The sequence below is a fragment of the Piliocolobus tephrosceles genome, chromosome 15, assembly GCF_002776525.5.
Source record: "Piliocolobus tephrosceles isolate RC106 chromosome 15, ASM277652v3, whole genome shotgun sequence".
NCBI classification, from domain to species: domain Eukaryota; kingdom Metazoa; phylum Chordata; class Mammalia; order Primates; family Cercopithecidae; genus Piliocolobus; species Piliocolobus tephrosceles.
In genome coordinates this window covers 25565016-25589191 of record NC_045448.1, presented here as the reverse complement: position 1 = coordinate 25589191, position 24176 = coordinate 25565016, and the positions used below count along the sequence as shown (strand labels likewise).

Below are 24176 nucleotides of genomic sequence, written 5' to 3'. Positions count from 1 at the left end.
TTGCTTTGTTTTATTTTTTAAACAAAGGCGCTGGACATTTTTTATCTTGAGAAAAGTTTGAAAAACACTTTCAGAGCAGTGCTAAATAATAGTGGTGATAGTCTTTTGTTGCTGCTTTTAGTGTGTCTGTACCATGTGTGATGTCAGTGAACTGCTGGCTCTCCTCCTATTTTGACCTATAATAGCATTTGTGACAGCTTTGGAGCTATGGTGTGTCTGGGTGTAGCAATACAGTGGGCTATCTAAACAGGGCAGCGAGGTTTCTGTCCTGGTATTCATTCAGTGACATCTCAGTTCCAGGCCCTGGAGAGTGCCCCCCATACACAGAAGCACATGGGAGGTCCCCTTAGTCTTCCAACTCTCATACTCCCTCTAACTCCCGTCGACCTTTCTTGGGATCCTGGCTGCCTGTGGATATACTTCCATAGTATTTGTGTGCTCCGCTCTTTTTGGTTTTAGCTGACTAGAACTTTTGTTTACCAAAACCTGAAATATTGGTCACACTCCTTCCTACTTCAGTTCTGCCATGGGACCCATTACTGCATTTGAGTGCCAGAGAACTGCCTGCTGCCTATATTCGAGAAGCAACTTCTAATACAAAGATGACTTATAACACATGAAAGTTTTCTCTTACAGGGTAATGTTTTGAAAGCTTTTACAGTTATGTCTCTGGCTTGAGACTCTTATTTATGTCTTCCACACACAGGCAGCACTTTGACAGTAATAAACTATTTGCAGTTGCCTAATACACTATATTTCCTTAGTTTTATGTCTTTGAATCTGCGATTCTGGTTGCCTTTATGTCCTCTCCTCCCCATCCTCCCAGCCTTCCCTTACCAACCTCTGTATATCCTTTAATTAGCTCAGGTATCACTTCTTTTTCTGATTGTCCAAGTGGATTGATGTATCTCTTCATGGTCCGCTATATCACACTGAATACCTCTTTCAAAGCACTTTTCACACTACTGTAATCATCTTTATAGAATCTGTTCATTTGTCTATATATTTCATTAGATTGTAAGTCCTTAGTTTATTTTCACCCTTTGTATCCGAATTACCTGGTACACATAATCAATGTTTATTAAAGAACTTTATGAAAGTTGGCATTTTCCACTCGTTCCAGTTTTAAATTACTTTTGATTTTGGAAATGTTCATTTTATGCCCAGCCAACTTGCAAAAAATGTAGAAGACTGATAATATTCAGTTTTGGCAAGGGTGTAGAGAAGAGAACTCTTGAAGATTCTTGGTAGGAGTGTGAATAGATAAATGCGGGTGACAGAATTTAAATGCATGTAACCTTTGACCTGTCAGTTCTTCATATAGGAATTCTCCCAGAAAAAAACACTTTTACCAAGTATACTAGAATTTTTGTAGGAGAGTCTCATAGAGTGTCACGGCAGCGTTATTTGTGATAGCAAAAGAAAAAAAAAAAAAAAGAAAAAAAAAAAGATGGCCAAAACATCCATTAGTAGTGAAATGATTAAGTTTATTATGGTATATATTTGCTATGAAATTCTGTATAGTAGTCATAATAAGTGAAATAGATCTGGAAAGATCTATATTATTTTATTTATTTATTTTTTTTTTTGACACTGAGTCTGACTCTGTTGCCCAAGCTGGAGTGCAGTGGCGCAATCTGAGCTCACTGGAACCTCTGCCTCCTGGGTTCAAGTGATTCTCCTACCTCAGCCTCCGAAGTAGCTGGGATTACAGGCACGCGCCACCATGCCCTGCTAATTCTTTTTTGCGTTTTTAGTAGAGACAGGGTTTCACCATGTTGGCAAGGCTGGTCTTGAATTCCTGACCTCAGGTGATTCGCTTGCCTTGGCCTCCCAAAATGCTGGTATTACAGGAGTGAGCCACTGCACCCAACCAGGAAAAATCTATTTCATAATAAATAGGTAGTCATAATAAGTGGAATAGATGTGGAAAGAGGTTCATATTGAATGAGAAAAGAAAGTTATATGGCAGTATATATAATGATCTCAGTTTTGTAAGAATAGATTTGATTTTGTATGTGTTTATTATTTTTCCTATTTATATATAGGAAATTGTCTATAATAGTATGCAAAGGAAAAAAGCTCTGTTTATCAAGTTATGCTGTTTAAATTATTTGATTTTTTTCAATGATGTGTAATCTTCAGTATTCATTTAATTTGTCTTCCTTTGGAATGTCTGAGCTACCCTCTTTTGACCTAGCAAGTAATATATAATTTCTTACTATGAAATATATCAAGCATATAGAAAAAACTTTATTGGGTTTTTAACATTTTTCTGGATTGCTTCAGATCCTTTTTATTTATTTATTAATGTTTTTTGGAGATGAAGTCTCGCATTGTTGCCCAGGCTGGAGTGCAGTGGCACAAGATCTTCGTTCGCTGCAAGCTCCGCCTCCCTTGTTCACACCATTCTCCTGCCTCAGCCTCTGGAATAGCTGGGACTACAGGCGCCCACCACCACGCCCCGCTAATTTTTTTGTATTTTTAGTAGAGATGGGGTTTCATCGTGTTAGCCAGGATGGTCTCGATCTCCTGAGCTCGTGATCCGCCCACCTCGACCTCCCAAAGTGCTGAGATTACAGGCATGAGCCACTGTGCCTGGCCCAGATCTTTTTTTTTTAAAAAAAGAAATAAACATTATGGAAAAATTTGAAGCTCTCCGTATCCTCCAAACCCATTTTCCTCCTTCCTCAGAGTTAACCTCTATTTTGAATTTGGTGTTTAGTATTTTCATTTATATTTTTGTTTTTTAATTACTCATATGTATGTGACCATTAATGATTTATGGTGTTGTATCTTGTGTTTTTAAACTTCATCAAAGTAGCATCATGGTGCAGGTACCCTACAACAGTTTCCTTTTTTCACCTTCATTCTTTTTCAAATGATCTCCATGTTGATGTGGTTATTTGCAGTGCCATATAGAATCCATACCTGTTATCCTCCTATTGATTGACATTTAGCTTGTTTCTAATTTTCTGCTTTTCCAAACACAACTTCAGTGGATTTTTTGGTACAGGTCTTCTGGTGCAGCGTGGAGAGTTTCTCTTGGTTTGTTTTTAGGAGTGGAATCCTTGGGATGAGAGGAGCATGCATTTTCAGTTTTATTCCATATTGCTAAATTACTCTCCAAGGTGGCTTTACTATTTTACACTTCTACCAGCAATTTATGAGCTTTACTTGTGGGTAGTATATTACCTTTAATTCTCTTGTAAAGCAGTAAAATTCTCAACAGATTTTTTGAAAAAAAAAAAGAATGAGACTATGAACTGCTGGTTAAAAATATATAGAGAAAAGAAATTCTGTCCATGATTTTAAACTAATGTTTAATAGAAAAGCCAATACTCATTTTTCCCTGTTGTGTGTACTCTGATGGGTGCCAACACCCACCTCATTCCCCTGCCCCCATTTGAATGCTTCCCACCCAGGCTAAATTGATGACAGCTCAATTAGGAGCAAAGCTTGGCCTTGAACTTTGGCCAAAAACTTTTGTTTTTCCCTATACACATTCATGGCTTTTTCAGTTTTAGAGTACTAGCATTTCATGTAGCAATTTTTCATATTTCAAGGGTACACCTCTTAGCCCCAGGGTTGGTGTGTATGGAACCATAAGTTTATGTTGGCTATAATGACAGATCTAGAAATGTGTCAGTCTACTGATGTTGAATTCTAGCAAATCTTTGTATTTTCTTTTCTCAAAAGGGAAGCCAAAGTTATTTGCCGCTGAGCACAAGATGCTGCTGTCCTTATGTAGCTCCCTCCTTGGCTGTCGTTGATCCAGCTGGAATAACAGTGGCTTCTTTTTCATGGGTTAAGGGGTTTTTGTAATTTATAAGCATGTTTCAGTTATGTGAACAAATTACATTGTATTCTACCTAGCCCCTTGCCTTTTTTTTTTTTTTTTTTTGGCGGGGTGGGGGGGGAGTTTCGCTCTTGTTGCCTAGGCTGGAGTGCAGTGGCGCGATCTCAGCTCACTGCAACCTCCGCCCCCCAGGTTCAAGCAATTCTCCTGCCTCAGCCTCCTGAGTAGCTGGGCTTACAGGTGCCTGCCACCACACCTGGCTAATTTTTTTGTATTTTTAGTAGAGACAGGGTTTCATCGTGTTGGCCAGGCTGGTCTCGAAATCCTGACCTCAGGTCTTCTACCCGCCTCAGCCTCCCTAAGTGCTGGGATTACAGGCATGAGCCACCGCGCCCGGCCCTACCTAGCCATATTTTTATAACTGTCAGCTAAAACTCCTGAGTCTTGGAAGATTAACAAAAATTACATGGATTATATTTCTCTCATATAATAATCAAAATTATAGCTTACCAGTTAAACTGGAGCTTAGCAATTCTAATTTTTCACTTTTTAATGCAGTTATTTTGAAGGCTTTTATAAAATAACATATTAGCTGAGTAATGTGTCACATGCCTGTAGTCCCAGCTACTCAGGAGGCTAAGGCGGGAGGATTGCTTGAGCTCAGAAGTTGGAGACCAGCCTGGGCAACATAGTGAGACCCCTTTTTTAAAAAGAAATCAAAAAGAGAAATTACATAATTTTCAAAATAAATTTTTATGAACTTTAATTGTATAAAAAGAAATGGGAATTTCAGGGTGGTGGATGGAGGGCATGCTATATAGCTTTTCCATCTTCTGGTGCTTAGATAGATTAGAATTTTTAAATAATCAGAAGTACAATGGGCAGGGCAGGCAGAAGGAAAGGAAAACCTTAGTAGACCTCAGACTACGAAGAATCTCTGTGAAAAGTAGATGAGATCTGTTTGCAAAAGGAAACCTTAGTCCAGAACCAGTGCAGGCGAGCATTGCTGCCAATGATGGAGACAGTGTCTTCAGTGCTCTCGCTTGGAAGTGATTGCTCTGGGGAACTGTGAGGGGCCCAGAGAAGTGACAGGGCAATGCTGGCAGTGTAGCATAGTGATGGAGGTGTCTCAGGCAGGTGTAGAGTATGTAGGAGCTTGGATTGCAGAGACAGGGCAGGGTTCCAGGTGCTGGATGGATTCTAGGAAAACAGGAACCTACCTTGCTAAGAAGACTAGCTATAATAAAGCTTTTCCATGAAGTGGCACCTTCCATCCCTCTTTCACTCTCACTGAAAACAACTGGCATTCCTGCCCTCCAGTGCAGGCAGCACAGACAAAGTAGATGTCTGAACAGGAAGTCTTGACTACAAAGCTGAGCAATTAGTTAAAAATCACCCCAAATGAGAGGAACACAACTGGAGAAGATAACTGAGGAGGTAACAGAAGAATTTATCTCAAAAATAGAATTAATAGAATAAGCAGAACTAGATTTTGCAGCTACTATAGTTAATTCCTCGGAGAGATGTGAGCAGTTACGTTTTCTACCAAAAATTAGTAGTGATCCTGGAAATTAAATTTTTGATTGTTAAAATAAGAAATTCAACAGATGAGCTGATTAACAGGGTTTATAGCTGAAGAACAAATTTATGAGCTGGAAGCTAGAACAGAGACGTATTCCTTAGTACATTACTATTATTATAAAGTAAAAGAAAACAAAGTGTGGAGGATGGATTGAGGAGTTCCATCTAATAAGAGTTCCAGATAGAAGCTAAAGAAAATGCAGAGAGGTGATACTTAAGAAGCAATAGATGCAGTTTCAAGATGGTTGACCAAGCACATCCTGACCTCATCCCGTTTCTACACCGAATCCATAGAAATGGTAAGACATTAAGTTAGACTAATAAATTCCCTTTCAAGATTAAAAATAAGAAATGTTCCATGCCCAAACCCGTAAGACATCTTTAAGTGAAGGTGGTATGTGTTACAATGAAAAGTTGCAGAAGGGAGCCACTTACACTGCCTGGAGGAAGTTCTCACTACTACTGGGACCCCAAAGCTGCTCAGCCAGCTCCTTCAGAACAGGCTCAGCCAAGGATCCCCAGCCAGGAGGCCACCGTTGACTCAGATTGCAAGTGGACAGTCCTGGAGGATGTCTGCGTGGCAAACAACCATGAAAATCCAGGGGAAACCTAGCATGACAATATAAAATATGAACATATGAAGTATCAACAGCAGAATAATACCCTAGGAAGCAGAGCAATCAGAAGGGAACTTTAAATATAGGTAAATATAATTTCCGTAAAGGACCAAGGATAGACTTTCCTGTGCATTAAAACAAGCAGAAATCATAAAATAATAAATAGGCAGTGGTGAAAATGAAAAATCTAGTTGTTAAAGTAAACTCATTGGATAGGCTACATAGCACATTGGATGTGGCTAAAGAACAAATGAGTTAACTAAAAGATCAGGGTGAGAAGAAGTTCTTCCAAAACTCAGCACCAAGAGACCAGAAATAGAGTATGAAAGAAAAGTTGAGGCATTTAGGACAGTGTGGAAGTTCCATTATTTATCTAATAGGAGCTGTAAGTGAAGAAAATTGACCAAAGACAATGTTTGAAAAATTGAGGCCTAGGCTGGGTGTGGTGGCTCATACCTATAATCCCAGCACTTTGGGAGGCCGAGGTGGACAGATCACTTGAAGTCAGGAGTTTGACACCATCCTGGCCAACATGTTGAAACCCCATCTCTACTAAAAATACAAAGATTAGCCGGGTGTGGTGGCACATGCCTGTGGTCCCAGCTACTCAGGAGGCTGAGGCAGGAGAATCGCTTGAACACAGGAGGCGGAGGTTGCAGTGAGCCAAGATCGCGCCATTGCACTCCAGCCTGAGTGACAGAGAAAGACTCCATCTCAAAAAAGAAAAATTGAGGCCTGAAAATATTCTAGAATGTCTGAAAATTATTTCAGAACTCTGAAAATATTCTAGAATTTCCAGTACTGAAAAAGTCTAAGCTCTCAAATATTAAATAGAATATGCATCATTGTGATAATGATGAAGAGAAATTCTTAGGCAACACTGGAGAGAAAAGACTGATGATCTTCAAAAGAATCGAAATGCAAGTGCTAGATTTCATCACTGGTTTTAAGAAAACAATAGCACAGTGGGTTTTTTTGTTTTTTTGTTTTTTAAGATGGAGTCTTGCTCTGTCACCGAGGCTGGAGTGCAGTGGCACAGTCTTGGCTCACTGCAAGCTCTGCCTCCCAGGTTCATGCCATTCTCTTGCCTCAGCCTCCTGAGTAGCTGGGACTACAGGCGCCCGCCGCCACGCCTGGCTAATTTTTTGTGTTTTTAGTAGAGACGGGGTTTCACTGCATTAGCCAGCATGGTGTCAATCTCCTGACCACATGATCTGCCCGTCTCAGCCTCCCAAAGTGCTGGAATTACAGGCGTGAGCCACCATGCCCGACCAACAATAGCACTTTAAGCTGCTGAGAGAAGTAACTGAACTAAAATTCTATCTCATCCATACTAGCTTTCAGCAGCGAGTGTACCACAGTAGCATTCTCAGACTTTAAGGACTTTGCTGGAAAAACTCTTTAAAGATATCCTGGCTGGGCACAGCGGCTCACACCTGTAATCCCAGCACTTTGGGAGGGTGAGGCGGGAGGATCACTTGAGCTCAGGAGTTCAAGACCAGCCTGGGCAATATGGTGAAACCCTATCTCTATAAAAAAAAATACAAAAATTAGCCGGGTGTGGTTATGCATGCCTGTAGTCCCAGTTACTTGGCAGGCTAAGGTGGGAGGATTGCTTGAGCTCAGGAGGTCGAGGCTGCAGTGAGCCATGATCACTCCACTGCAGTAAGAAAGAAAAATGAACTCAGAAGGTAATAATGGGATCCAAGAAAAAAGAAGGAAGCAGATAAGTCAGGAAAACAACAATGGTCCATCTAAGCAAATATTGGTTGTAAAATATAAGATGACTTTTAGTAAGTTGCAATTTAGGTCAACAAAGTTAGCAACATGGAATTTTATGGGTAGGTGGAGCAAAAAGGGAAATAAGAACATGTCATAGAATTCAAGAGGAATATATTAAATGTAATTAACTCCAACTTGTAAGAAAATGTAATTTTAAATATGCATTAAAAATTTGAGGGTGACTACTAGACAAGTTAGATATAACATATAAAGCTTTAAACCTATTATAACAGTGTAGCAGAAACAACCTTGACCAATTCAAGAGAAGACAGGAAAGTAGGAAAAAAGAAAGTCATGGAAAATAGAAGATACAAAATAAGTCCCAGGATTAAATTTAATATATATATTGATATGTTTATCTGTAATCAAATACATATTACTGATCTATATCAGTAATCAAAATAAATGGAAAAAACTAAACTCATCTACTTAAAAGATAAAAATTCAGATTTAAGAAAACAAACCACTTATGTGCTATGTTAGAGGATACAGTTAATATTACAAATATTATAATTTTATGAAATATTAATATGAGATAAAACAACTCAAAGCAGGCAACATTGGGATGGACCAAGGGAGAGTTCAAATGCTAGAAAGTGAAATTTGTCTAGAATTGATATCGGCACAAGACTGTTTATCCTGCTCTTAGTAACACTGCATGTTTGTGGGTGTATGTGTGTATTTATGTGTACGTAAACATATACATACGTAATTATTACAGAGGCATTCTGAGTGATGTCTCTGGTTCTGCCCTTTTCCCTTCAGTCTGTTCTAAATATAGCAGCCAGAGTGGTTCTGCTAAAAAACATCAGATCCTTATCTGCTGGATGCACTCCAAGAGCTTGTCACCTAATTCAGGGTAAAAGCCACAATCCTTACAGTGGCATACAAGACACTAGCCCACCTGACCCCCTTACCTCTCAGCTTATCTTCTGCCCTACTCTCCCTTACTCCACTCCAGGCTTACTGCGCTCACATCTTGCCATTTCTTCAACACACCAGGCAAACTTGCATTTTTAGGGCCTCGCACTTGCTCTTCCTTTTGCCTGGAGAGCCCATTCCCCAGATGTCCATGTGCCTCACCCCCTCACCTCCTTCTGTTCTTAGGAAGAAGCCTTCCTCACCACAATGTAGTAATATTGGAAATTAATGACAGAAAGGAAAAAAAAAACCTTAACACACATCTTGAATTTAAAAAGCATGTAAACTTCTAACTTCATGGAATGACAAGAGTTCATCATCAAAATTAACAAAATTAAATGACTGGAAAAGCACAGTGTACCTAAACCTATGCCTTGCATCTCAGATGATACTTGATGAAAAATTATAACCTTACATGTACTTTCTAGGAAAGAAAAGATAGAAAATAAAGGAACCTAGATTTCAGTACTCTGAAACTGAAAAAAGTACTGATAAATTGGAAGTAAAAGAGAGTAATAAAAATGAACCTAAAAATTATTGAAATAGAAATAAGAAACTTGATCAGGATAACGAAAAGATGGTGGTTTGAAAAAAATTAGTAAAATAGGTCTAATTTATTGACCAACTTCTTATAGTACAAACATAATTTCAGAAATGAAAACAGTGATATGGGGTGCAGACAATTTTGCTTTTCGTAATTATAAGAAAATACTATGAACAACTTTATGCTGATAAATTGGAAAACCTAAATGCAATATACAGTTTTCTAAGAAAATAGATATTACCAAATTTGGTAAAAGAAGTAGAAAATCTTTAATAGTCAACAAGCAAGTTAAAAATATTAGAATGAGAATCAAAGATCTACATTCCAAAGAAAGCATCAAGCCCAGACTATTTAACAGGTGAGTTCTCTCCAAACTTCAAGAAACAGATAATGTTCATTTTATATATACCATTTCAGAGTACAAAATTGGAATGTTTCCAACCAATTTTACTAGGCCAGCATAACCTTCATCGCCAAACAGGCAAGGACAGCACCAAAAAAGAAAACTATAAGCTGTCCTCCCTTAAGAATACAGTGCATCTTTGGGAGGCCAAGTCGGGTGGATCCGCTGAGGTCAGGAGTTCAAGACCAGCCTGACCCAACATGGTGAAAGCTTGTTTCCACTAAAACACAAAAATGAGCTGGATGGTGGTGGGTGCCTATAATCCCAGCTACTCCAGAGGCTGAGGCAGGAGAATTGCTTGAATCTGGGAGGCGGAGGTTGCAGTGAGCGAGATTGCGCCATTGCACTCCAGCCTGGACAACAAGAGTGAAACACCGTCTCCATAAAAAAAAAAAAAAAAAAAAGAAAGAATACAGGTGCATGACTCTTAGTGGTAGATTAAAAAAAAAAAAAAAAAGAATACAGGTGTAAAATTTCTACATTAAAAAATTAGTAAATTAATTTGAGCATTATCAAGTAGCACTTATCCTGGAAATGCAAGAATAATTCAACTTGCATTTAAAATAATTGAATAGAAAGTCTGGCCAGGTATGGTGGCTCATTGCTGTAATCCCAGCACTTTGGCAGGTTGAGGTGGGAGGATCACTTGAGGCCAGAAGTTTAAGACCAGCCTGGGCAATGTAGCAAGACCCTGTCTCAACAACAACAATAACAACAACAAAAGAATTAACTTAGCACAGTGGTATATGCCTTTCGTCCTAGCTACTCAGAAGGCTGAGGTGGGAGGATTGCTTGAGGCCACAAGGTAAAGGCTATAGTGAGCCCTGATTGCACCACCTGCACTCCAGCATGGGCAACAGAGCAGTATTCTGTCTCCAAAAAGAAAAAAAATAAAAGAATAGAAGATCTGTCCTATCTTGTTTACACCAGCCTAATTGCTGACTCCAGCAACATGGCAAACTAAGCCAATTGTAATCTCCTTTCTCCAATGACAGAGACATGCATGCTGGATTAAATACAACAACAACAATTGAAATGCAGAATTTAGCTTGACTGAAAGTCAGAGAAAGCCCTGGCTATCAGAATTAAACCTAACACTGTGGTGTTCCAGGGGTCTATCAGATTGGATACTGGATTTAGCCCTATAGGTTAGGGTTTGGTGCCCCCATGACGTAGGAAATCTGTCTTGGGTTCACTCAAGGTAAGTAGAACTAATATTTCTGTAAAGGCCAGGACTTTAGAAGAGCCGCCTCCTTAAGAAAGAGGGGCTAGAAAAACTCCAGTGGCCCAGAGAAGGTACAAAAAATATCCAGCAGCCAGGCTCTGGGAAAAAAGAAAACGTACAAAATCTACCTTGGAAAACTGAAGTAATAATCTTTGTCAAGCCAAAGTGTTAAGTACAAGTTTAAATTACTTAAAATTAAATTTGTGAATGAAAGTTTTCTGAAAAGTTTAGAGGAAAGAGATTTTATTCCAGTGAACAGATTGCAAACTGTGGAGATGCAGCCTTTAGCACAAAATGAAGGCACTTTCTGAGAGAACCAAGAGATGGATTATAGAGAAACTTCCTGTCCAGGTTCCCACTCTGGTCCACTTATGCACAGGAAGGTTGCAAACTTGCCTAGTTCTGATTGGTTGATGTTTCCTGAGTTCTGATTGGTTGATGCAAGTCACAGTCTAATGCCTGATGTAGGAACAGACAGTTATGAAAGTCCCAATGTTGGCCGGGCGCGGTGGCTCAAGCCTGTAATCCCAGCACTTTGGGAGGCCGAGACGGGCGGATCACGAGGTCAGGAGATCGAGACCATCCTGGCTAACACGGTGAAACCCCGTCTCTACTAAAAAATACAAAAAAATTAGCCGGGCGAGGTGGCGGGCGCCTGTAGTCCCAGCTACTTGGGAGGCTGAGGCAGGAGAATGGTGTAAACCCGGGAGGCGGAGCTTGCAGTGAGCTGAGATCCGGCCACTGCAGTCCAGCCTGGGAGACAGAGCGAGACTCCGTCTCAAAAAAAAAAAAAAAAAAAAAAAAAGAAAGTCCCAATGTTAAATAAACGTAGGATTTACTGGGAAGGCAGAGTATGTGTGTGACCTCTAGCCAGCAAATGGCTGCTTGGCTGTATTTGAATTTAGGCCATTTGCTACTCAGGATTCATCTAGAAGGATTGGCTCTTTCAGGGTGCACAAGTTAAAAATTTAGTTTCTAAGTGGGGCATGGTGGCTCATGACTGTAATCCCAGCACTTTGGGGGGCCAAGGCAGGCCGATCACTTGGGGTCAGTAGTTTGAGACCAGCCTAGCCAGCATGGTGAAACCCCATCTCTACTGAAAATACAGAAATTAGCCAGGCATGGTGGCACATGCCTGTAGTCCCCGGTGAGAGTAAGACTCTTTCTCAAAAATAAATAGATAAATAAATAAATAAATAAAAATTTCCTCAGGCACAGTAGCAGCATTTCTAGTGTTCAGCAACCACATGGGGCTAGTGGCTTCCATATTGGACGATGCAGGTATAGCATGTCTTCATCATCCCTTAAGATTCTGTTGGCTAATAGCACTGCTCTGAAGTACCTACCAGAAGTAGACAAAAAAAAAGCCCTTTGTAGCCATACACTTCTATAGCTCAGTTCAAATGGGACTCCTATGCAGAAAACAACCCCTGCTAAAGGTGAGTTTATTATCAAAAATTGCAAACCCAATCACAAAACAATGTACTGTGAGGGAGAATCAGCAAACAAACACAACAGATAGGTTTAGCATGCCAAGAACTTTAGAAATAGCACATTCAAAACGTTAAAGAAATGAAATTGGGAATAGTGACATTGTTAAAAGGGACAAGTTGAATGAAAGAAGGCCAAATTGAACTTTCAGAAATCAAAAATATCAAAGTTAAGCTCAATAGAAAGTTAGGGACTGTTCGAGTGAAAATTAGGGTATGGGAATTAGATCTGATGAAATTAATCAGAATACAGAGTGCTGAACATAGATAAAAGGAGATGGAAAGTGTGAAAAGCGAGTAAAGGATATAAAGGGTAGAACAAAAAGATCAATCCAGATTTCTGTACCCAGCTAATCTATTCCAGAGCAAAGAAGAAATAAAGATATCTTTCAAAAAAATTTCAAAGAGTTTGTCACCAGCAAAACATTGCTGAAGGAATTAATAAAGTATATACTTTGAGCAAAAAATAATTTGAGGCAAGAAGGAAGAAATAGTGCAAAGTGGAATTGATAAATGTGGATCACTCTAAGCACCAGGTATAGATAATAATTACTAATTTTGGTGAGCTTATAATAAGGTGCAGCTGAAGTACCAAATAACTATGGCATGAAACTGGTTGAGGCATGAGTAAGTTTAAAGGACATAAGTTACTAGATGAGGTTACAGATGTTGATTAAGATTGTGGTAAGTGTTCATGTTAGAATAGAGAAAGTTCTTGACTTGTCTGAGGCTTTAGCAGGCTTTGGACCAAGAGTCTGCCACCGGGGGACATTTTTCTGCTTGGATCCCCTCAGATGGTGTGGCTTGGAGCTCAGGATGATGTACTCCGAAAGAGAGTAATTGGAAGTGAAAATGACAGGAATGGCCTGAAAGGCACCAATCCTGAGCTTTTTCCATTAGGCTGTTATGCTCCCAATGTCAGGGCCTGTCAGCATATACCCTGAGCTGAAGATTGTGCTGTGCAAGGAATTAGCTTGAGGTTGATTGAAAACACAGTGATCTGAGCTCAAGAAACAGTTTTTCAGAGTATCTCAGCGCCTGTTATCTGAGGAAAACAAGTCTCAGCCCTAGCACAGGAACACACATGAAACCATTGCAGTGAGTCACCTGCTGCTGCCCACTTTGGAATCTGCCCCTCAGTTGGACACCATGTCCCCACCCCTGACTCACCTTCATGACCCAACCCTGAGCCCGTGGTACTCCACATCTCCCTCGCTGGGCTGTGGTTTCCTGTTTCTAACTCCTCGTGAGGATGCCTCACTGCCCTGGCTGTCCCTCCCAGTCACCAGCTGTTCTTTCTCTGAGTAGTTTTACCTGTTGAGGGGCTGTTTGTACCACGAAAAGAGGGACAGACCTAGTTATGTGAGCCTTACTTTTTACACTGAGTTTTAATTTCTGTGCCTGTATGTTAACGTCTAATTCATAAAACTATTTTGAGAGTTAAAAGCACCCATTAAGTCCCTGACACTAAGTTCTCAATAAATGTTACCTTAATTTAACAACAACAACAAAAGTAGCTGCTAGAAGAGTAAACTCAAAGAGCAAATTTCCAAAAGAGGAAAATAAAATAAGAAAAATAAAACCTGAAAAGGACAAAAAGGAAAAAGATGAAACAAGTAATGACATAATAAGCCATAAAAATGAATAAAAATATATTACTAATCAGTAAGTTCATTAAATTTTCTAGATAAAAAGCAACAGTTGTCAAATATTTTTAAAAATCTGTCTCAGCCAGGTGCAGTGGCTCATGCCTATAATCCCAGCATTTTAGGTGGCTGAGGTGGGCAGATCACTTGAGGTCAGGAGTTCCTGACCAGCCTGGCCAGCATGGTGACACCTGTCTCTATTAAAAATACAAAAATTAGCTGGGCATGGTGGCGTGCACCTGTAATCCCAGTTACTTGGGAGGCTGAGGCAGGAGAATCTCTTGAACTCGGGAGGCGGAGGTTGCAGTGAGCCGAGATCATGCCACTGTACTCCAGCCTGGGCGACAGAGCAAGATTCTTTTTCAAAAAATAAAAACAAAAACAAAATCTGTCTCTATGCTGTTTCAAGGGACAGCCAAAAAATAAGGACACAGAAAACTTGTAAGTTAAGAATAAAAAAGACTTACCAGGTCAAGTACTAATCAAAACAAGTTTGTTGAAATTATATTAGTCTTAGAAAAAGGATTTTAAGGCAAAAATCTTTACCAGAGAAGTTAGAATGGTAAACTTTGTATATTTTATTATATTTATAAAGTCTTTACCAGAGATGGTTTATCAAAGATAAAAAGACAAAATTAACAATTCTACACTAATACATGTCAAATAATGTAGCTATAAAATATATAAATTAAAAGTTAGGGCGGGGTGCGGTGGCTCATGCCTGTAATCCCAGCACTTTGGGAGGCCAAGATGGCAGATCACGAGGTCAGGAGATCAAGACCATCCTGGCTAACATGGTGACACCCCATCTCTACTAAAAAAAAATAGAAATACAAAAAATGAGCCAGGCGGGGTGGTGGGCACCTGTAGTCCCAGCTACTCGAGAGGCTGAGGCAGCAGAATGGCATGAACCCGGGAGGCAGAGCTTGCAGTGAACTGAGATCGCGCCACTGCACTCCAGCCTGGCCAACAAAGTGAGACTCCATCTCAAAAAAAAAAGTTAATAGGAACACAGTGAGATTGAGAAATACATTTTCGAACTGGATATGTATCCAGCAATGAATGATTGCACTTTTTTTTTCAAATACACAAAAATTGACCACATAAAGGAAGCCTCAAAAAAGAATTAGTATAATATCATAGAGACTGTATTCTCTGGGAAATCAAGGGCAAAAAGATGAGAACTGTACATTTGGTTATTAAAAGCTAAGTTGAAATGAAGAAATTTCTAAAACACCGTTGCTTACCAAAACTGATTCAAGATGGAATAGAACACCCAAACAATAACATAATTATTAAAGAAATTGGATTTGCTCAATATATTTACACAAAGGAAACAACCAGGCCTGAGTGACTTTATGTGAATTTCAGCAAATATTCTATTAAGAATAATTGCAGTATTATACAAAATTTCCCAGATTCTGTAAGAAGTAATGAGCACTCCCAATTTCATTTTTGAGGCTAGAATAACCTAGGTACCAAAGTCTTAAAAGTCAGCAAGAAAAGGAAAATTACAAGCCATTCTCTTACAAACATAAATGAAAACATGAAGAAAATAGTAGAAAATTCAGCAGTGTTTAGGAAAAATAATATATCATGACCACACTGGTTTTACTTAGCAATTAAGGGTGTATTCTTATAATTTACCACATTCATAGATTGATGGATTAAGTCCTCATAGTTATCTCAAAGGACTCATATAAAATGTTTGTTAAATCCAACATCTGAGCTGGGCGTGGTGAGGCTGAGGCAAAAGAATTGGTTGAACCCCGAAGGTGGAGGTTACAGTGAGCCGAGATTGCGCCACTGCACTCCAGCCTGAGCGAACAGAGCAAGACTCAGTCTCAAAACAAAAACCAAAAAACCCAACATCTATTAATAATTTAAATACCCACAGAACAACAACAAAAACCTTAGTAATCCATGGGTAGGAGAAACTACCTTAACCTAATGTAAAGTATTTGTAAAATCTGATAGCATCTCTTACATTTACTGGCAAAATGTTGAAAATGTTTAAGATCAAAAACAAAACAAGAAGGCTTGTTATCTCCACTTTTATTCAACATTTTATTGGCGACCCTAAGAAACTGTAACCATTGTGAACTATTGGTGGAATTTAAAATGGTGCAACTTTTGTGGAAAGTAGTATGGTGGTTCCTCAAAAAGTTAAAACAAAACTACCATATAACCCAGCAATTCCACTTATGGTTATATAACCAAAAGAATTGAAAGCAGGGTCTCAAAGAGATGTTTGTACACTCATGTTCATAGCAATGCTGTTCTTGATAACGAAGGGATGGAAGCATCCTACGTGTCCATTGGCGGTCTTCAGGGGCTAGAGGGAGTGGGAAAAGCACATTTTTAAAATGAGTATGTACTTTCAGCTCTACAAGATGAAAACGTTCCTGAGATTGGTTGCACAACAACGTAAATATATTTCACCCTACTGAACTGTACTTTTTAATTAATTAATTTATTTATTTATTTTGAGACCAAGTCTCGCTGTCATCCAGGCTGGAGTGCAGTGGTGTGATCTCAGCTCACTGCAACCTCCACCTCTGGGGTTCAAGTGATTCTCCTGCCTCAGCCTCCCAAGTAGCTGGGATTACAGGTGCGCCCACCACCACACCCGGCTAATTTTTTGTATTTTTAGTAGAGACGGGGTTTCACCATGTTGACCAGGCTAGTCTTGGACTCCTGACCTCAGGTGATCCACCCATCTCAGCCTCCCAAAATGCTGGGATTACAGGTGTGAGCCACCACGCCTGGCCCAAACTGTACATTTTTAAATGATTGAGTATTGCACTCCAGCCTGGGCAACAGCGAGACCCTGTCTCTAAAATAATAATAATAAAATGATTGTGATGGTAAATTTTATGCTATGTATATTTTATCACAACTTATAAAAAAGAGCAGGGCTGCTATATACAAAACCTGTTTATAAAATAGGAATAAGAACAGACATATAAATCCTTTATGGAGAAGAATTTGAAACTTTGTTGAAAGACATTAAAGAAGATTTAAATACATGAGGAAATGAACACAGTTATGGAAAGAAATGGTCAGTATGCAAAGATGTCACTCCTCTCCAGAATTATCTATAGATTTGATCAGTTCCGGTTGAAATCCCAACAGGATTTTTTGGGTGGTAAATGACAAACTGATTCTAAAACTTAAGTGGAAAGTGCAAAGGGCTGAAGATAATGAAGACACCCTTAAAGAACACTGTAGGTCCGGGGCACTTGCACTTCCTGAAAAGACAGGAGGAAGCTATAGTCATAAAATCACTGGTGGTGTTATAGGGACAGAAATAGAATATATATCCAGCAGGAATATACGTAATAATAGTCCATTTATTAAATAATGGACCATTAAATGATAAATGTAAGTAGTAAATGTAGGACAAAATTGGAATATTTCCTGATACCTATCAAGACATTATTTCTAAGTAGATTCAGACTTAAATATGAAAAGTGAAGACTGTACGACATTTTAGACAGTAATTTGGGAGTATACTTTATGGCCTCGGAGGGAAGTATTTCTTAAGATACAAAAAGGACAGAATATAGAGGAAAACATTACTAAACTGGGACCACTGATACTTAAAGATGTTCATCAAAAACATAGAGTGAGGAACAAGCCTCAAAATAGGAGTTGTTTGTAAGATACAGCTTTCCTAGGGTTAAAATACAAAAAGTATAAAGAACTCTAACAAATCAGTTAAAAACAAACAAAAAAATCCAGTGCAACCCTATGACAAAGACAGGAACAGGCATTTCACAGAAGAAGAAACACAAATGGCCCATAAACATAGGAAAAGATGCTCAATCTTTTTAATAACCAGGGAATTGCAAATTAAAACCACAGTACCATTCATCACCCACCAGCTTGGCAAATGTTAAAATGTCTGGCAATGACAAAGTTGGCCAGAATGTGAAGTTTAAGGAACTCTCACACAGCTGATGAGAGTGGAAATTAATGTAACCACTTTGTAAAAACAAGTTGGCAGTGCTTAGTAAAATTGAATGTGCATAACCCTGTGAACCAATAATTCCACTCTTACGAAATTCTTATACATGGCCATAAGAGACATGGACAGGAAAGTTATACCAGCATTGCAAATGAATGGAAAACATGGAAACACCCCAGATGTTCATCAGCAGTGGAATGGATATATAAATTACAGTGTAATTAACTAATGAAATACCATCAAACAGTGAAAAAAATGAATTGCAATTATATCCATCAAAATGGATAAATTGTAACATAACTGAGTAAAAGAAGCAAGTTGCAGAAGAATATATAGAGAGCTATACAGATTTTATACATATCTAAACAATGTATTATACGTAATTGCTAAGATAATAAAGTCAAAGAAATGATTAATACGAAATCCAGGATAGTGATTATCAGGAGAAGAGGGGGTAGAGTGTGAGTGGGATATAGTATTAGGATGAGGGCCCATAAGGAGTCTTCAGAGTGATGAATGTTCTATTTCACAGGCAGAATAGTGGGTAGGTAGGTATTTGTTTTATAACTTTTAAAACTGTACAGCCGGGTGTGGTGGCTCATGCCTGTGATCCCAGCACTTTGGGAGGCTGAGGTGGGTAGATCACCTGAGGTCAGGAGTTTGAGGCCAGCCTGACCAACATGGTGAAACCCCGTCTCTACTAAAAATACAAAAATTAGCTGGGTGTGGTGGCGTATGCCTGTAGTCTCAGCTACTAGGGAGGCTGAGGCAGGAGAACCGCTTGCACCCAGGAGGCAGAAGATGCAGTGAGCCGAGATCACGCCATTGCACTTCAGACTGGGCAACAAGAGCGAAACTGTCTAAAAAAAAAACACTGTACACATTTTATACTCTTTGGTGTGTGTATAGATATGTATATTTAGAAACAGGGTCTCACTCTGTCACCTAGGCTGGCATACAGTAGTACTGTCATAGCTCACTGCAGCCTCAGACTCGTAGACTCAAGCGATCCTCTCGCCTCAGCCTCCTGAGTTGCTAGGACTACAAGCATGTGCTGTCACACCTGGCTAATGTTTGGATTTTTTTTTTTTTCTTTTTGAGATGGAGTCTTACTGTGTTGCCCAGGCTGATCATGAACTCCTGGCCTCAGGTAATCCTCCCACCTTGACCTCCCAAAGTGCTGGTATTATAGGCGTGAGCCACCATGCCCAGCCTGGTATATTTTAAAAATATAACCTGTAGTATTTTTAAGAGAGGATGGGAAATGTTTTGAAATTTGGTAAAGTGGATTACTGTATTGAAAACACAATATCCTATTTGAAATCATTGCCTAAGAGTATTTAGAGAAGATTTAACTTTCTATATTAAGACCTCTCCATTAAATCAGTTTTAGAGTGCAAGTTGGGAGAAAGTACCAAGACCTCAAAGAGTGTCTCTGATATAGGAGCTTAAATGAAGTGGAGGAGACTCCAGGTCCTGCACGTGTCGTATTCTTCTTCTGCCCTCGCGCCCTCTTTGCTTCCTTAAATTTTTAGTTGTCGATTCTCGAGTCTGGGGCTTCATCCTAGGGGCTGACTGGACAGAAGAGCTAATGCCCCTGTCTTGACACAGCAGTTTTCAAACTCTTGCTTAGAGACTTTGTTATAGTAGCCTCCTAAACTAACTCATTATCAAACTTCACTTCAGGTCCAAGTCATAATCTGAGATCTTTTAAGGAAATCATTTATTTATGTGTTTAGACAACCTGATTGGATACATAGTTTTAAAATTTTTAGGGTCATATCTTTTTTAGGCCTTAGTTAATACTCCAATTACATGTCTTCAGTTTTTTTCCTTCCTGTACATACCAAGCTTCCCTTGGTGTGTTTTAATTATTTGGAATTCATCTTGATGTATTGATTTTACCTTTCTATTTCATGGCTATTATTTTTAGGATGGAGCTAAAGTAGTCTGTGTGATAATACGTTTCACATCCATTACATGAATTAATGGCCAATACAGCAAAAAATCATGAAATTAATACATGGATGACAGATGTAGTGTTTCCTTATAAAGGTGAAAGTAAGGTGTTCTCTTTGATATCCTCTGATTGCCTCTACTTGTAATCCTCAAAAAATAAAAAAAGATTTATATGGTTTTACTAGGTAGGTAAAAGCAATCTGGAAAATTCATCTAGGTAAATCATTTGTTCAAATACAAAGATGAATAAGATGTAAATCCTACCCTCAGAAGCAGCAGTATAATAGAGATGGGCAAACAAATTAAAAACTGCAGTATGGGGCTGGGCATGGTGGCTTATGCCTGTAATCCCAGCATTTTGGGAGACTGAGGCAGGTGGTTTGCGAAGTCAGGAGATCAAGACCATCCTGGCCAACATGGTGAAACACCGTATCTACTAAAAATACAAAAATTGGCCAGGCGTGGTGGCATGCACCTGTAGTCCCAGCGAATTGGGAGGCTGAGGCAGGAGAATCACTTGAACCTGGGAGGCGGTGGTTGCAGTGAGCCGAGATCGCGCCACTGCACTCTAGCCTGGTGACAGATCGAGACTCTGTCTCAAATAAATACATAAATAAATAAAAATAAAAATTGCAGTATAGCAGCAGTATAGCATGGTAAGTGCAACAGTGGAAACAGGTACAGGTAAATGGGTAGCCTGGAAAGGCACTTGCTGTCGTATGGAGCAGTGAGGAAAGTCTTCACAGAGGAAGGGATGCTGACAAGCAGGCTTGAGAGAGAAGCAAAAAATGTACAGAAAGATAGATTGGGAAAGGGAGACCTGCAAAAGGCATGTGCCAAGATACAGAGACCTAAAAGAGTACAGTGTATATTGAGTTAACTGTGAGCAGCTCATCACTTACGTGAGTGGGAAGTGGAAAGAGAGAGAGGCAGGAGTCAAGTGTGAAAGCTTTTGTATGGAAAATGAAGGCATTTATTTAGATCTCATTCTGTAAGTGACTATCAGCCTTTGAAGGGTGTTAAGCAGAAGGGTGACATGATCTCTGGGGGCAGTGCAGAAACTGTTGTAGTGCGGGAAGAATCAGCATCACATCATGACTTCTTGATGGGCAAAAGGAAAATAGAAAGAAGTTAGGGGAGAAGTTGAGAATTTCTGCTATGTTTCGCTTTATATACTTTCAGGAAATTAGGTTACATCTAGACTTGTCCCAGAATTATTTTTGGGGGGTAAGGGGGGACAGGGTCTCACTCTGTCGCCCAGGGTGGGGTGCAGTTGGCACAATCTCAGCTCACTGCAGCCTCGATGACCCAGGCTGAAGTGATCCTCCCACCTCAGCTTCTCGAGTCACTGGGATTACAGGTACATGCCACCACACCAGCTAATTTTTTGGATACTTTTTGTAGAGACAGGGTTTCGCCATGTTGCTTAGGCTGATCTCAAACTCCTGGGCTCAAGTGATGCACCTGCCTCTGCCTCCCAAAGTGCTGGGATTATAGGAGTGAGCCACTGTGCCTGACCAAGTTTTCCCAGAATTTAATGTGTTGAAGGGAATAGTAGTAAGTGATTTGGAGCCAATATACGAAGTTTCTGAAGAAATTGTATTATTGAGTCTTTATTATAAATAAGTATTCATTAGCTGTGCCTATATGGTCTTACAGGCAAACAGATTTTTGTTTATTTTGTGTTAAAATACTACAGCAAGCAGCATATAGAAGTCTAGTGGGGACGTGGCATTGATGAGGCAGACAACTGCAACCATGTTTTATTTTCCAATTTAAGTGGCACATATGATAATAAACTGCAGAGGCAGCAGAATGAAATAGTTAAACTTTTTTACAGTTAATATCCTGCCAAGAAAATCTCAGATAACAGTGTTATTTTAGGGGAATTGGGTGGACAGTATAATCTGTATAAAAGGAGCCTCCTTTAAATATGAGTTTTAGAAGTGAATGTTCTAGGCTGGGTGTGGTGGCTCACACCTATAATCCCAGCACTTTGGGAGGCTGAGGCAGGTGGATCACCTGAGGTCTAGAGTTCGAGACCAGCCTGACCAACATGGTGAAACCCTGTCTCTTCTAAAAATACAAAAATTATCCGGGCATGGTGGTGGACGCCTGTAATCCCAGCTACTCGGGAGGCTGAGACAGGAGAATTGCTTGAACCCAGGAGGCGGAGTTGCAGTGAGCCGAGATCACACCATTGCTTTCCAGCCTGGGCAACAGAACAAGACTCCATCTCAAAAAAAAAAGAAAAGAGAAAAGAAGTGAATGTTCTGTTTAACCTGATTGTGGCATGTTGTTTACTTTTGTGCATATTTATGATTGACTCTTAGACTTGGTAGTCTTTGGTGGGTATTATTCTACCTTCCAGAAGAATGTATTGGCATGCCAACTTATTTTTGTAGCTTTATATATCGTAATGTAGAGTTCTGGGTCTGCGTATTGTGAATGTACTCTGTATCCAACTACATAACCAGACCCTTAATATCAAATGTTCTGCCTCATGTTTATTTGGGAATATCCTAACATCTTGGGGTTGTAACTTAGTTAGCTAATTTGCTAACATCCATAAGCTGTGTGCTCTTAGCCTTTTAGTATTGTAGCCCATCAAAAAGTTCTTTTTTTTTTTTTTTTGAGACAGAGTTTTGCTCTTGTTGCCCAGGCTGAAGTACAATGGTGTGATCTTGGCTCACTGCAACCTCTGCCTCCCAAGTTCGAGCAATTCTCCTGCCTCAGCCTCCCATGTGGCTGGGATTACAGGCACGCACCATCATGCCTGGTTAATTTTGTATTTTTAGTAGAGACGTGGTTTCAACATGTTGGTCGGACTAGTCTCGAACTCCCGACCTCAGGTGATCCACCCGCCTCAGCCTTCCAAAGCATTGGGATTACAGGTATGAGCCACCGCGCCTGGCCTCCATCAAAAAGTTCTGACTCTGGTCAGGGAATTAACTTTAACATCTTAGCAAAAATGATCCAGAAGCATCAAAGGAGGGAGTTCTTGCCATGAGCACATAGAGATGTCCAGAAGGAAAGCTGACATTACTTGATAGTGTGACTTTATAGTAAACATGAAGGAGGAACTGCAGAAATGAAGGACCACAGATGACCTTGGGACAACTGGAGGTTCCCTTCTGCAAGGCCCAATGATGTTGACAATAATGAAACTTGATTTGCATTTGAAAAGATGTTTTTACACTCTTGTCACAAAGTTGTTGTTTTTTTTTTTTGAAGTTCCTTTCATTCTTTTGAAGAGTTAATTCCTTACTGTTTTCTGCTTTGACACAGAAATCTCCTGCAAAGAAGCTGAGCCATGCAATTAGTAAATCTTTGGGGTGTGTACCCACGAGAGAACCCCCGCATCCTGTTTTTCCTGAGCAACCAGAGAAACCACTTGACCTTGCACATATAGTGTAAGTATACCCCTGGAAGTGCCTGTGGATCACACTGAAATGGGGGCCTTGTGAAATTCCTGTGGATCAAAACCAGACATCACTTAACATGAACATTGAACTTTTCGGGTTTTTACTTTCTTTTGGGGAAACTTAGACGTCAAGCTTTCTTCTCTGTAAATCACCTTAAGTGTCCACGTGGAAACCTAGCTCCTGATTCCTGAAGCCTGAGTAATATGGCAGCCTCTAGAAACATGAGCCCATTGAAGAGTAATTATTGTTCTGGTTTTAGGTGGGTTGCCTTTTGTGGTTTTGGGTTCATTCCTTAAATCGGTGGTAGAGATCTTTTTCGCTACAGCAGTAATGCCCGTAGAGACTATTAAGTTAATGTGGACAACATGGAAATGAAAATCAACTTAATTTGCTCTTTTTGTATTGAGAGAAAATTAGGAAACATAAGACTATATTCTACAAATAAAACTGGTATTTTGTATGTATTTATTTGTATGTATTTAGTTTGAATATTCATGCTAAGTAAAGCAAAGCTAGAGGAGAACAATAAAGTTGAGAAATAGAGAAAGGAAAGTAGGGAGGAAGAGAAACAGTGAAGAGTAAGATTCAGCCTGTAAACTGCTTTCTTCACTCTGAATTAAATGATGATAATATGCTTCCCTGATGAATACATTTGGTAGGGTTTTGGATCATGAATCTTTATCACATGTTTAGAAGTTTTTCTGTTGGAGTGGGCATTCATTTTCTTTCACCTCCCTGATGGAAGGTGTTTGACTAAATGAACTCTAGAGAATCTTGATCTTTTTCCTTTTTTCTTTCAATTATTTAGAAACCT

The 24176-nt window shown here is 39.6% G+C and overlaps 1 protein-coding gene across 14 annotated transcripts in view; it reads left to right on the top strand.

Annotated features, from left to right (window-relative positions):
- DTNB (dystrobrevin beta) overlaps positions 1-24176 on the top strand; it is a 301137-nt gene that overhangs the window by 124170 nt on the left and 152791 nt on the right. For all 14 annotated transcript variants that reach the window (XR_003309546.1, XM_023230081.2, XM_023230086.1 and 11 more), the window contains one exon: positions 23226-23350. Coding sequence is in view for 13 of the 14 variants with exons in the window: in XM_023230081.2 (XP_023085849.1) it covers positions 23226-23350 (125 nt within the window). In the remaining variant the exon portion in view is untranslated. The remainder of the gene's footprint in view (positions 1-23225; positions 23351-24176) is intronic.